Source organism: Vigna unguiculata, chromosome 10, assembly GCF_037176805.1.
Source record: "Vigna unguiculata cultivar grain cowpea cultivar isolate G323 ecotype 2 chromosome 10, ASM3717680v1, whole genome shotgun sequence".
Taxonomy (NCBI): Eukaryota; Viridiplantae; Streptophyta; class Magnoliopsida; order Fabales; family Fabaceae; genus Vigna; species Vigna unguiculata.
This window is the reverse complement of record NC_140801.1, coordinates 52,888,260-52,902,137: the sequence shown is the minus strand read 5'-3', so window position 1 is coordinate 52,902,137 and position 13,878 is coordinate 52,888,260. Positions and strand designations below refer to the sequence as shown.

Below are 13,878 nucleotides of genomic sequence, written 5' to 3'. Positions count from 1 at the left end.
ATGTCGCCAACAAAAGAAAAATGACAAATCCAACATGCTGCCATCTAAATTACCACTTTCGTAAATTTTCTTTACCGGTTCTTATTTTATCCCTGTCAATTTACTTCGGTACAAGATACATTGCAAACCTTCATCTACTTCAAAACAATTATGACTTTAGTCCATAACAAAAGTAAATTATTTATCAAATTCGTATTAATAGTGAAATCATAAACATCAACCCATTCTATTCTAGATCGAAAAATATTAATTTGTCAATTCAATTAAATATATATATATATATATATATATATATATATATATATATATATATATATATATATATATATATATATATCAAATTGATTTGTTTTACTTGTAAATACATTAAATCTTATCAAACCAAAATCCTCTAGAAACACGTCGTATTAAGTTTGTTATATCAGTGGTACTCATGTCTTTAAAATATTACCTCTACTAGTATAGCTATTTAAATTTGTCTTAATCTTGATTGATCAGAAATACGAGAATTTATTTTGTTGTACAGAAAACATTAAATAGGAAAACGTGATATTCTTAATGTTTGGTGAATTACCAAACTATTCCATGTGATTTGTGATTAGTGTATTCTAACCAGTTTTGTGGTGTACTCTGGTCTGTACGTTTAGTCCCTTTGCAAAAACAAACACTGTACTGAGTGTACATTTTCTATAGTGCGATGCCTTTTTAAATTAAAATTAATTTTTTTTTCTTAATTAAATTTAAAGTTACGATAAATTTAAAAACTTTTAATTGGGTTCTTAATACATTTTTGCAATTTATTGATTACTCAATAAAATTATATTTTTGAATTGAAGTCCTGTTGTTTAATATTTTTTTTTAATTATATGATGTGATTATTAAATGGGTAATATGATTTTTATTATTTATTGAGTAATTAATAAAAGTATATTTTTAATTAAAGTCCTGTTGTTTAATTTATTTTTATTAATTATATGATGTGATTATTAAATGAGTAATACGATTGTGTTAGCTAGGCCACATATGTTTGACCCTCTATGATACACAAATACGATATATGTGTATCAGATACGACACGTATCTGATACGTTGATACGTTTATTTTTAACATAATAAAATACGATACGTGATAGATACGTGGTATATGAATATTAAAAAATATACAATAATTCTTAAAAGGATAATAAATATATGATTGTTTTTGTGTGAATCAAAAATTAAAACTATATGTACTAAAGTTGTCAACCTAAAAAATATAAATTATTGTCATCATAGAAGTATCATTACTAGAAAACTCTTAAATAATGACCAATTTTAGTAACCAAAAATATTTTAGAGACCAATTTTCTAATTACAGATCAATTTAGAGACTAATTATTTTGGTAACCAAAACCTAATAGGTAATGTTAATGACCAATTTAGAAACAAATTCATAATTGAAACTATTTTAATTATCAATTTAGAAACCAATTATAATTTTTTGGAATTATTTTAGTTGTCAATTTGATCACTATATATTAACTAATTATTTTTTGTCACTAAAATTAATCACTATTCAAAGATTTTCTTGTAGTTTACTACGACTTTATAAATTGAATACGACAAGTACCGATAAAGTATCATAAAGTATCGGACACGATTCATGTAAGATACGGATACATGATTCAAGTTGAAATATTGGTGCATCATAGATGACTGTTCTATTATCATGTTACCTTACATAGTTCTTTAAATTTGTATTCTTATAATTTTATGTTTTATAATTTATTAATTTTTTAGTTTTTTAATTTCTAATTTCTAATTTTGTAATTTTAAAAATTAAAAATTAAAAATTTTATGATTTTTTTAATTTTATAAATTTATAAATTTAAAATTATAAAATTATAATTGTATTGAGTATTCAATAAAGCATAATATGATTGAGTAATTAATAAATCATAAAAATTTAATTAGATGCAAAAAATTTAAAATTTATCATGTATTTAAAACTCAGGACAAAAGTTTTTTTACCCTATTACTACTATTTTAAAATTTTTATAAAAATAAAATGGTCTTAATAAAGGTTAACATTTGTAATTTTGAAAAAATAAATAATGAATAAAAAAATAATATCAAATAAATGTAAAAAGAAAAAGAAAATTTTATATCAAAATACGATTGTCTTATCCTGTAATTTAATTAAATCTTTTTTTAATATCGGATTGTAAAATAAAATTAGATTTTTTCTGAATTTTTCTATATTATTTATATATTATATCATTATAATACATTAATTATCATTAATTTTAACATTTTAAAATATTTTAAAAAAATATTTAAAATATTAATACCATATATTTTTAATACTCAACGCACCCAACAAATCAGTAAAAACCTGAAATCCAAAGAAAATGGTTTGATCAGGCACAGTTATGAAGGTAACTATGTATCACATACTATAATCTTTATATATAAAACACAGCTTAAATTTATCAGAACAGAATATTGTTTATTATTCCATCTTTCTATGTCCGTGTCTGTTGTTGCTTTTTCAAAACATTTTTCATATATTTAATACTGTAACTAATGCGCGTAGATAAATTCATACAAAACGTAGAAATACTATCACTTTCAGTAACCAAAATGGCATGCATGCATGCATTTTACAGCAGCTTCACTCGATGGGTTTCTCATGGCCATATAAACCTTCCAACTGCTATGTTTATCAAACCAGTTTTGACTTTTGTCTGCTTCAATGTCAGAACACAACAGGCAAAGAGAATTATAAGTTAAAAACATAAATTTTCAACATAAGAGTAAACAGGTATCTATATATATAACCACATTCCATTTCCGGTGATATGAAAACTGAAAACTCATCAGAAAAAGACAAAGACAAACGTTCTTTTCTCGTATTTACTTACTTCAGCACTTCCCGTTACTGCTGTACATTTCAACAGGCTATAAATAGCACTGTTCTTTAGTCTGTGACAACATGTGTGAAGCTGCAAAGGTTGTGGTGTTGTGGTTTCTTTGAGTGGAGAGAATGGAGGGGAGTGATATATACAGAGCAAGGAATGGTGTACGTGAGAGCAGTTCTACTGCATGGAGAAGGAGTATAATGGAGGGTTTTTCGAGGTCATCGCATCATGAAGAGGGAGCTGATGAAGAAGCTCTGAAATGGGCTGCACTTGAGAAACTCTCAACTTACAACCGTTTGAAGAAAGGGTTGTTAACAACTTCACGTGGAGTCGCCAATGAGATTGATATAACTGAACTTGGATTTCAAGAAAGACACAAACTGTTGGACAGGTTGATCAATGTTGCTGAAGAGGACAATGAGAAGTTTCTGTTGAAGCTTAAGGATCGGATTGATAGGTAAAGAGCAAGGATGCATTATTGATGTTGCTTCTTTCATCTGTTTTTTTCTATGCTTTGTCTCTACTATTTGTCATGATCCTTGATAAGGTCTGTGTTGTGTTTTTATTTGTTTTTGTGATTTAATTTTTCAGGGTTGGGATTGAGATTCCAACAATCGAAGTTCGATATGAACACTTGAATGTCGAGGCAGAGACTTATGTGGGAAGTAGAGTTTTGCCTACATTTGTGAACTTCGTTATTAATATGGTGGAGGTACATTTGGCAGATTCTAGTTCTGACTTTTCTGTGTTTCTTCTTTTGAGTTAGTTTCACTCTCTTACAATTTCTTTTTTTTTTTTCTCTGTCTTTTTAGAGTGTGTTTACTTCTCTCCATATTCTCTCAAGCAAAAAGAAACATGTTACTATCCTTAAAGATGTGAGTGGAATAATCAAACCTCGCAGGATGACACTACTTTTGGGTCCTCCAAGTTCAGGAAAAACCACACTCCTTTTAGCCATGTCAGGAAAACTTGATCCAAATCTTAAGGTGAAAAACACTTTCCCTTAATCTTTGCATTAGAAAACGGTGGTTTTGGTCTAATTTAGATGCCTTTGTTTTGTCCTGTAGGCATCAGGGAGAGTGAGTTATAATGGGCATGGATTTGACGAGTTTGTTCCTCAGAGAACAGCTGCATATATCAGCCAGAATGATGTTCATATTGCAGAAATGACAGTGAGGGAAACCTTAGCATTCTCAGCAAGGTGCCAAGGAGTTGGAACACGTTACGGTTAGACATTTGCTTTTTCTTTTCCTTTCTCTTTTTAATCAAACCATGCCTACTTTCACCGTACCGATTTATTAATGTGGGGCCTCTCTTCACCATTTGTTATGATCAAGACTTGGTAGCTGAGTTGGCCAGAAGAGAAAAAGAAGCAAGTATCAAGCCAGACCCGGATATTGATGTCTACATGAAGGTACAAAAGAAGCTAAACTGATCAAAATTCATGTTGCATTTATTTAAGCTACTTCTATCGCCATGGATGTAATATCTCTGCACCTGATATACCAGGCAGCTGCAACTGGAGGTCAGGAGGCAAGTCTTGTAACAGATTATGTTCTGAAGGTAACACCACTAGAATAATGTCCTCTCATGCCTCAAAGAATAATATAAAATATATGCTTATGTTGTGAAGGTAACAACACTATAAAAGTTTATGTTCTTTGTCCCTACAAATATGTTAACATGACTGTACTAAAAACGTACAATTCTTTTGCAAGAACTAGGATCGAACACGAGGGACCAGAAACCTATTTTGATCTATATATTATTAAGAAATGAACTGAAAAGTATTTGCTTTTAAAACTTTGCAGATTCTGGGGTTGGATATATGTGCTGATACAATGATGGGGGATGAAATGTTGCGCGGTGTATCTGGAGGACAAAGGAAGCGGGTTACTACAGGGGAGATGTTGGTTGGACCAGCAAATGCTCTATTCATGGATGAAATATCCACTGGTTTAGACAGTTCCACAACTTTTCAAATCGTGAAGTGTCTCAAGCATTATGTTCACATTCTTGATGGAACTGCAGTTATCTCTTTACTCCAGCCAGCACCGGAGACTTATGAACTTTTTGATGACATTGTTCTTATATCTGCTGGCCAAATTGTCTACCAAGGACCCCGTCAACATGTTCTTGAATTTTTTGAATCTGTTGGTTTCCAATGTCCCGAGAGGAAAGGTGTTGCAGACTTTCTACAAGAAGTAAGTCAAAGTTTTCCTCTTGCATCTCTCGTTTGATGTTTTTTGCTGAAATCAATGCACATAACATTGATGTCTTGTCAAAGGTAACTTCAAGAAAGGACCAAGAGCAGTATTGGATGCATAGAGATGAAGCATATAGGTTTGTAACTGTCACTCAATTTGCTGAGGCATTTCAGTCATTTCATGTTGGAAGGAGAATCCGAGAAGAGCTTGCAATTCCATTCGACAAGTCCAAAAGCCACCCAGCTGCATTAACCACTAGAAGATATGGTGTGAACAAGAAGGAATTGTTAAAGGCTAACATTTCAAGAGAGTTTTTGCTCATGAAAAGGAATTCATTTGTTCACATCTTCAAGCTGCTCCAGGTGAGTTCTAGTGACTTTATCTAAAACATCATGTGAAGACAATTACAACTTTAATGATTTTGCTTACATGGTTTCTGCTTTTGATTTTTCTGTTTGTGCGTTACATAGCTTACGACCTTGGCAACATTGACCATGACAATGTTTCTGCGAACTGAGATGCACCGGGATAATCTGGGTGATGGAGGTGTTTATACTGGTGCTCTATTTTTCGCAGTAGTAATTCTTATGTTTAATGGATTGGCTGCGATTTCATTGACCATTGTAAAGCTTCCTGTTTTCTACAAGCAACGAGACCTTCTATTTTATCCTTCATGGGCATATGCTATTCCCTCATGGATCCTCAAGACCCCTATAACAATTTTAGAAGCTGCTGTTTGGGTAATTCTGACCTACTACGTAATTGGATTTGATCCAAATGTTGGGAGGTAAACGAGTTCCCTTCATCTTTTTCCTTTGGGTGAAGATCACTTACGCTTTATTTGCTTGTAGTCTTTACTTTTGATGTGAACTCATTCTTTGTGTAGGTTTTTAAAGCAGTACCTTGTGCTACTTCTGATAAACCAAATGTCTTCTGGTTTGTTCCGAGCTATTGCAGCACTTGGTAGGAACATGATTGTGGCTAACACATTTGGGTCCTTTGCACTTCTCATTCTTTTTGCATTGGGTGGCTTCATTCTGTCAAAAAGTGAGTTCAATTAAAAATGTTATGAAATTGTTCTATCATCTCATAATGGTAGTTTATATTAATGCTTTTTTTTTAACTGACAATGAAATAGATGATATCAAGAACTGGTGGATTTGGGGTTACTGGACTTCACCTTTAATGTATGCGCAGAATGCAATAGTGGTGAATGAATTCCTTGGAAATAGTTGGAACCACGTAATTTCTTTAACTAGCAACTTCAGAGATTACTTACTTTATGTTAAAACACAAGTGACCCTACTCATATGTTTGCTTTGCAATTACAGTTAACTCCAAATTCAAATAAAACTTTGGGAATTCAAATTTTGGAGTCCCGTGGGTTCTTGACACATGCATATTGGTACTGGATAGGAATTGCGGCATTGATTGGATTTATCTTCCTCTTCAACGTTATATACACTTTGGCTCTCACTTACCTAAATCGTGAGTAGTTTCACATTTGTTTGATTAAGATTCTTGTAACAAAGCAAAACTTGATTAACTCGTCTACATTGTTTTTGCAGCATTTGATAAGCCGCAGACAACAATAACTGAAGAATCAGAAGGTGGTATGGCTAATGGGAGAGCTCGAGAAGAAGAATTAACATGCTTAGATGATATATCTTATTTATATTTTTCATGAAAACTCAATACGTGCATACTGTTTTCAATTTCAGTATATGTACTTAAAGTGAATTGTTTTTTCACTGTCATGCAGAACGTTCTGGATGTGTTAATTCTGTTGTGAGTTGTAGCCGCATAGAGAATAGAGGAATGGTTCTTCCTTTTGAACCATATTCTATCACATTTGATCAAATAGTGTACTCTGTTGATATGCCACAAGTAAGTCACTTGAAAGGGATTGTAGAAGTGATTTTAGCTAAACTTACCTAAAATTAACACATAATTCTTGGGATTGGCAGGAAATGAAGGATCAAGGTGTAAGGGAGGACAAATTGGTGCTTTTGAAAGGTGTGAGTGGTGCATTTTGTCCTGGTGTTCTCACAGCTTTGATGGGTGTAAGTGGTGCTGGTAAAACTACATTGATGGATGTTTTAGCTGGAAGAAAAACTGGTGGGTATATTGAGGGAAGCATAAAAGTTTCTGGTTATCCTCAAAGACAAGAAACATTTGCTCGTATTTCTGGTTATTGTGAGCAGAATGATATCCACTCTCCTCATGTTACCGTCTATGAGTCATTGGTCTTCTCTGCATGGCTTCGTTTGACAGAAGAAGTTGAATCCAAGACTAGAAAGGTTAGCTACAACTTAAGAGTCAAAACCTAACACCCTATGTTTTTTTCTTTTTTCTTCCCAAACAATTTACAATGTTGATGTTGTCACTTACTGATTTGAATATGGTTGCAGATGTTCATTGAGGAAGTGATGGAACTGGTGGAGTTGAATCCACTGAGGAACTTACTGGTTGGCTTGCCTGGTGTGAGTGGTCTCTCAACAGAACAACGCAAGAGGCTAACAATAGCAGTTGAATTAGTGGCTAATCCTTCCATAATTTTCATGGATGAACCTACTTCTGGGTTAGATGCTAGAGCTGCTGCAATTGTTATGAGAACTGTTAGGAACACAGTTGACACGGGAAGAACGGTTGTTTGCACCATCCATCAGCCAAGCATTGACATATTTGAAGCATTTGATGAGGTGAGAAATAGTGTGAAAACATACTTAAAGATGTTTTTCATAGTTCTTCTCCATTATACTTTGTGTTTAACATATGCTTACATGTTATTTTAGTTATTCCTAATGAAGCGTGGAGGACAAGAAATATATGTAGGGCCATTGGGACGCCATTCTCGTCAATTGATCGAGTATTTTGAGGTTGGTTGCAACTTCGATTCAATGTCATTTAAAGCAGATACCCATGTTTGTGGTAGTATTTACTTCTTTTTCATTGTGTTGTATTGGCCAGAGCATTGAAGGGGTTAGTAAAATCAAAGATGGCTTCAACCCTGCAACTTGGATGTTGGAAGTCACAACTCCAGCACAAGAACTTACTTTAGGTGTTGATTTTCATGAAATATACAGAAATTCTGAGCTGTATAGGTAAGCTATTATGCAATTTATGGACTTTTGTTAACTATACACACATGTATGTGTATGAATTTATATAGAACAAATCCTTAGACTATTATACACTAATGACTATTGTTTGTTCAGGAGAAACAAGCAACTTATAGCAGAACTAGGCAAGCCCGGTGATGGCTCAAAAGATATTCATTTTCCTACTCAATACGCTCAGTCATTTTTGGTTCAATGTCTAGCTTGCTTATGGAAACAACATTGGTCATATTGGCGCAATCCACCCTATACAGCTGTGAGATTTCTATCAACTACTGTCATAGCTTTGATGTTTGGAACAATGTTTTGGGACCTTGGTGGCAAATAGTAAGTCAAATTTCTCTAACTCACAAAAAGAAATCACATTTAGCCAATTTTGTTTTTCTATTTAGATTCTGATTCCTGTCAATGGCTTTCAGCTCTAGCAGACAGGATCTTTTTAATGCCATGGGTTCAATGTATTGTGCTATTCTCTTTGTTGGTACCCAAAATGCTTCCTCCGTACAACCTGTAGTAGCCATTGGAAGAACTGTGTTCTACAGAGAAAGAGCTGCGGGAATGTATTCTGCTTTTCCATATGCACTTGCACAAGTAATAATAACATCACTTTTTCTAACAATTGCAATATAATTTACATACCCATTTCAACACAACTCACTTCTTTCTGTCACAGGTTTTAATAGAGCTACCTTATATTTTTGTGCAAGCTACAACATATTCTGTCATAGTTTATTCCATGATGGGTTATGAATGGACTTTGGAGAAGTTCTTCTGGTTCATGTTTTTCATGTACTTCACACTGTGCTACTTCACCTTCTATGGCATGATGACTGTGGCTGTCACACCAAATCACCATGTTGCTTCTGTTGTTGCTGCTGCATTTTATGGAATCTGGAACCTCTTCTCAGGATTTGTCATTCCACGACCTGTAAGTATTACCAAATTGCATACATAATATGTAAAAAGATTCAAGATTTATGATGTTCTCACTTTTATTTCTCTTCTGCTAACTTTTTTGTAACAGAACATTCCTGTGTGGTGGAGATGGTATTACTGGGCATGCCCTGTGGCCTGGACCTTATATGGGTTGCTTGCTTCACAGTTTGGAGACATAACCGATGTGATGAAGTTAGAAAATATTTCAGCGCAAGAGTTCTTAAGAAGTTATTTTGGTATCAGACATGACTTCGTTGGAGTTTCTGCAATCGTGGTTTCTGGTTTTGCAGTGTTTTTTGCTTTTATTTTTGCTGTCTCAATCAAGGCCTTCAACTTCCAAAAGCGATAGATTAGTCCCTGCTTTTGCAACATCAGATTATGTTTTTCTTATCTGCTTCAAACACTATCATAAACATTAATGTTGAATATAATCAAAGTCTTATAACTGTCATAACTGTTAGACAGTTTATATAGTTGTATTTCACTTTACAGTTTAACGACAAAATCTGTGTCTTGTTTCTCTACTACACTAATGTGCTGTGCCTAAAGTCCAATAGTTAACAACACTACAGCCATAACCAGAGGCACATCCCAATGTAGTTTTCTATCTTTCTTCCAATTATACCGATGACCAAAATATGAATAAAACTGTGTAATAACTAAAGTAAAAATCATTATTTTTAACGTATCGAAACATGAAAAACAAAAACTTTTGTAAGTATATAATGATATTTAATGAGTTTTCGACAAAAAAACATGTATAAGATATTTTGATGGTCACTCATCTGAAAATTTTAAAATATGTTAAAAATACTTTTAAAAATATTAAAATAGTATATTTTTAATCTTCGAGACTGTATCAAAAATCTTAATAAAGAATTTGAACTCGTAAATGTCTAAGAATTTGTAGATAATTAGAGCTTAAAGAATTAAATATGTTTCTCTATTAAATGTCTAATTTACTTTTCATCCCTAATACTTAATATTTAACTTTTAACTTTTTTTATTCATTATAAAATTTTATTTTGTTTTTATTTCAAAGTGTTATCAGGTAACTTGCCTCACTTTTCAAAGTCATATTTAAACAAATTTAGAAAACAATACAAAAATAAAAAAATGTTTTAAAGATGAAAAACTTATTATTTTTATTAATGACGAGAAAAATTTAAAATGTATGAAAGATAGAAAAGAGTCCACGTTAAATTCAAATATATTTTTTTGTCTCTAATATAGTAAATTAACCACATATTTGAAAGCAAAAACTAATTAATGTTTTGACAGTTAAGATGAAAATCACAAATAAATTCATTATTTATTTGTGCAATAAATTTCTAGTTTCGTTTTTCATCATTAATTTTTTTTATTCATTTTAGCTTTTTATTTTGTTTTTATTTCAAAGTGTTATACATCACTTTGTTTAAATTTCCAAAAGTCATATTTAAACAAATTTAGAAAACAATAAAAATAAAAATGTTTTAGAGATGAAAAATTTATTATTTTTATTAATGACGAGCAAAATTTAAAATTTATAAGAGATTCAAAAGATTTCAAGTTAAGTTTAATTTTTTTTCTAACATAGTAAATTAGACACATATTTTAAAGTAAGAGTTAATTAATGTTTTGACATTAAAATGAAGATAACAATTCTATAGTTTTGCTTGTCATCATTAATATTTAACTTTTAGTTTTTCCAATTCATTATAGTTTTTTATTTTGTTTTTTATTTCAAAGTGTTCCCTACGTCATTTTGTTTTCACTTTTCAAAGTCAAATTTAAACAAATTTAGAAAACAATAAAAAAGTAAAATATGTTCTAAAGTTTAAAATTTTATTATTTTTATTAATGACAAGCAAAATTTAAAATTTATGAAAGATTCAAAAGAGTTCAAGTTAAGTTTAAATCTATTTTTTTAATATAGTAAATTAATCACATATTTTAAAACAAGATTTAATTAATGTTTTAACATTAAGACGAAGATGACAACTAAATTCATTATTTATTTGTGCAATAAATTTCTAGTTTTTCTTTTCATCATAGTTTTATCTAAACAAATTTAGAAAACATAAAAGAAGTAAAAAATGTTTTAGAGATGAAAAAATTATTACTTTTATTAGTACAAGCAAAATTTAAACTTTATGAAAGATTGAAAAGCGTTCAAGTTAAAATTTAAATCTATTTTTTTTGTCTCTAATATAGTAAATTAGGCACATATTTTAAAGTAAGAGTTAATTAATGTTTTAACATTAAAATGAAGATGACCAAATAAATTAATTATTTATTTATGCAATAAATTTCTAATTTTGCTTTTCATCCTTAATATTTAGTTTTTAGTTTTTTTTATTCATTATAACTTCTTATTTTGCTTCTATTTCAAAGTGTTATCCACGTCACTTTTCGTTTGACTATTCAAAGTAATATTTAAACAAATTTAGAAAACAATATAAAGAAATGTTTTGGAGATGAAAAACTTATTATTTATATTAATGACGAGAAAAATTTTTAAAGTCATATTTAAACAAATTTAGAAAGCAATAAAAAAATAAAAAAATGTTTTAGAAATGAAAAACTTATTACTTTTATTAATGACCAGCAAAATTCAAAATTTACGAAGGTCTAAAAAGAATTCAAGTTAAATTTAAATCTATTTTTTCATCTTTAATATAATAAAGTAGCCACGTATTTTACTGCGTGAGTTAATGTTTTAACATTAAGATGAAAATGATTATTTGTTTGTCCAATAAATTTCTAGTTTTGCTTTTCATCCTTAATATTTAACTTTTAATTTTTTTATTCATTATAACTATTTATTTTATTTTTATTTTAAAGTGTTATGTTCATCACTTTGTTTCACTTTTCAAAATCATATTTAAAAAAATTTAGAAAGCAGTAAAAAATGTTTTAAAGATGAATTGTTTTTATTAATGACGAACAAAATTTAAATTTTATGAAGGATAGAGAAGAGTTGAAGTTAAGTTTAAATCTATTTTTTGGTCTTTAATATATTTTAAAACATGAATTAATGTTTTTACATATTCGTTTTGTCTTGTCTCATAATTTTCTCATGTTTCAAATTGGTAAACATCCATTTTTTTTAGGTAAAAATTTTATTTCTATTTACTTCTTAATTCATCTTATTTGAAAAACTTTCTTTTGATTTATAATATTTGATTGTCTCTCAATTATTTGACTTCTTCGATAGAGTTCACTTATATCTCTGTCCTTGAAGTTCAATATTTGTTTTGAATATTTATAGTTGTTATTTCTTGTGTAAATGTATGTGTTTTTGTGTGTGTTTTTTTTCCAATCACCCCAATAATCCTACATTATTTAAGAAGTAAGATTTAGAACGGTTTAAATATATAATAATTACTGTTTTTCTAATTTTTTTTCTGTTTTCCCCTTATTTTTTATTTTTGTTTTTATTTTCATTTTATTTATTCAATACTTTTGAAGGACAATACTTCAATTTTTTATTCAATACTCCAAATTGAATAATACTTCAAATTTTAAAATAGTAAAATTAACAATATTCTAATATCTCTTAATATATATATATATATATATAATATTTTTTATTTGTTTCAATTTTTTTCTTATATTTTATTTTTGTTATTATTTTTATTTTATTTAATCAAAATATTTCTCAAAAAATATTTTAATTGTTTTTCGATGTTTAGATTTTATCTAGATAGAATACCAAATATTTTTTTCAAATATAAATTTAATCGAGTTAGGTTTTAACTTTTTTTTTAAGTAAAGATGAAATAAATAATATATCTATTCATGATTGGCTTGTAGAGGCTTTGATGCTTAACTATAAACCTCGTACTATCTAGGTAAATTACTTAAATTAAATGTATTAAAAATCATGTGATATATTATATTTTAGTAACTAAATTTTTCAATATTATTTATCGTATATATAGTTTTTTTCTCTTTTTCTTTATATAAGTGAATTGAACCCAAGTAAAATTACTCAATATTGGAGAACTAACTTATGCATAGTTATTTACTTTTTGTTATAATTATTTAATATTTATCTAATTATTTTTTGATTTTTATATTATTTATGCAATTATAACTTTCTTTCTTAATATTCTTGTTTTTTTAATTAAAATGTATCTTTTGACATAAATCCTTGATAATATTATATTTTATTTATTGTGTTTTTATCTCTTAAAAAAATTAATTAATATTGGAAAAAATAAAAGGATGAATACAAATATGCATGTTACTAAAATGGATAACAATAGAACAAAAATTTTATATACATTTAATATGAGTATGGAAATGAAAAATAATTTTCACTTCATACATAGAGATACTAGAGAGGCCCGTCCAACTCACTCACCATCATATTATTAAATAACTAGATACTCGTATATTTAAAATTGGAAAATATTATTTTGACATTAGATGTACCAATTGCAAATAAAAGTTAATTTTTGAATCCGTAAAAAATAGTGAGATTAAAAGGTAAAATAGTAGATGTAAAATGTGTGTAAAAATAATTAGGTGTAAAAATAATAATATTTTATTACTTATCAATAAATACTGATTTAAAAATGTATATTACTGGACAAATAACATTTGAAATACATAAATATTTGATATAATAAACTTGATCGGTATGGCTTAAGTAAAAATTTATCTTCATTTTCGTATTAAATAAATATATAAATTTGATACACTTTACATTTATTATTTTACTCTTTA

General features: G+C 29.1%; 2 protein-coding genes across 2 annotated transcripts; both read left to right on the top strand.

Moving 5' to 3' along the window:
• The first annotated feature begins 3,025 nt into the window (after positions 1-3,025).
• On the top strand, positions 3,026-4,132 carry LOC146883420 (pleiotropic drug resistance protein 1-like). Its single transcript, XM_085667546.1, has 4 exons — positions 3,026-3,357; positions 3,492-3,612; positions 3,713-3,886; positions 3,968-4,132. Exons 1-4 carry the CDS (start codon positions 3,026-3,028, stop codon positions 4,130-4,132), a joined length of 792 nt encoding a protein of 263 aa, XP_085523672.1.
• Positions 4,133-4,293: 161 nt separating this feature from the next.
• Positions 4,294-9,602, top strand: LOC114165867 (pleiotropic drug resistance protein 1-like). Its single transcript, XM_085668154.1, has 18 exons — positions 4,294-4,314; positions 4,410-4,463; positions 4,712-5,104; positions 5,188-5,469; positions 5,578-5,894; positions 5,994-6,154; positions 6,246-6,349; positions 6,439-6,595; positions 6,676-6,756; positions 6,861-6,994; positions 7,075-7,407; positions 7,519-7,809; positions 7,903-7,986; positions 8,078-8,211; positions 8,326-8,553; positions 8,646-8,817; positions 8,900-9,154; positions 9,251-9,602. Exons 1-18 carry the CDS (start codon positions 4,309-4,311, stop codon positions 9,509-9,511), a joined length of 3,447 nt encoding a protein of 1,148 aa, XP_085524280.1. The 5' UTR covers positions 4,294-4,308; the 3' UTR covers positions 9,512-9,602.
• The last annotated feature ends 4,276 nt before the right edge of the window (positions 9,603-13,878 follow it).

Excerpts from the sequence above, each read along its gene's own strand:
- LOC146883420 (XM_085667546.1), top strand. The coding sequence starts at position 3,026 with ATGGAGGGGAGTGATATATACAGAGCAAGGAATGGTGTACGTGAGAGC. Across the intron at positions 3,613-3,712 it reads TCGTTATTAATATGGTGGAG|AGTGTGTTTACTTCTCTCCA; the intron begins GTACATTTGGCA and ends CTGTCTTTTTAG. Across the intron at positions 3,887-3,967 it reads AACTTGATCCAAATCTTAAG|GCATCAGGGAGAGTGAGTTA; the intron begins GTGAAAAACACT and ends TTTGTCCTGTAG.
- LOC114165867 (XM_085668154.1), top strand. Across the intron at positions 5,470-5,577 it reads ACATCTTCAAGCTGCTCCAG|CTTACGACCTTGGCAACATT; the intron begins GTGAGTTCTAGT and ends TGCGTTACATAG. Across the intron at positions 6,596-6,675 it reads GGCTCTCACTTACCTAAATC|CATTTGATAAGCCGCAGACA; the intron begins GTGAGTAGTTTC and ends TTGTTTTTGCAG.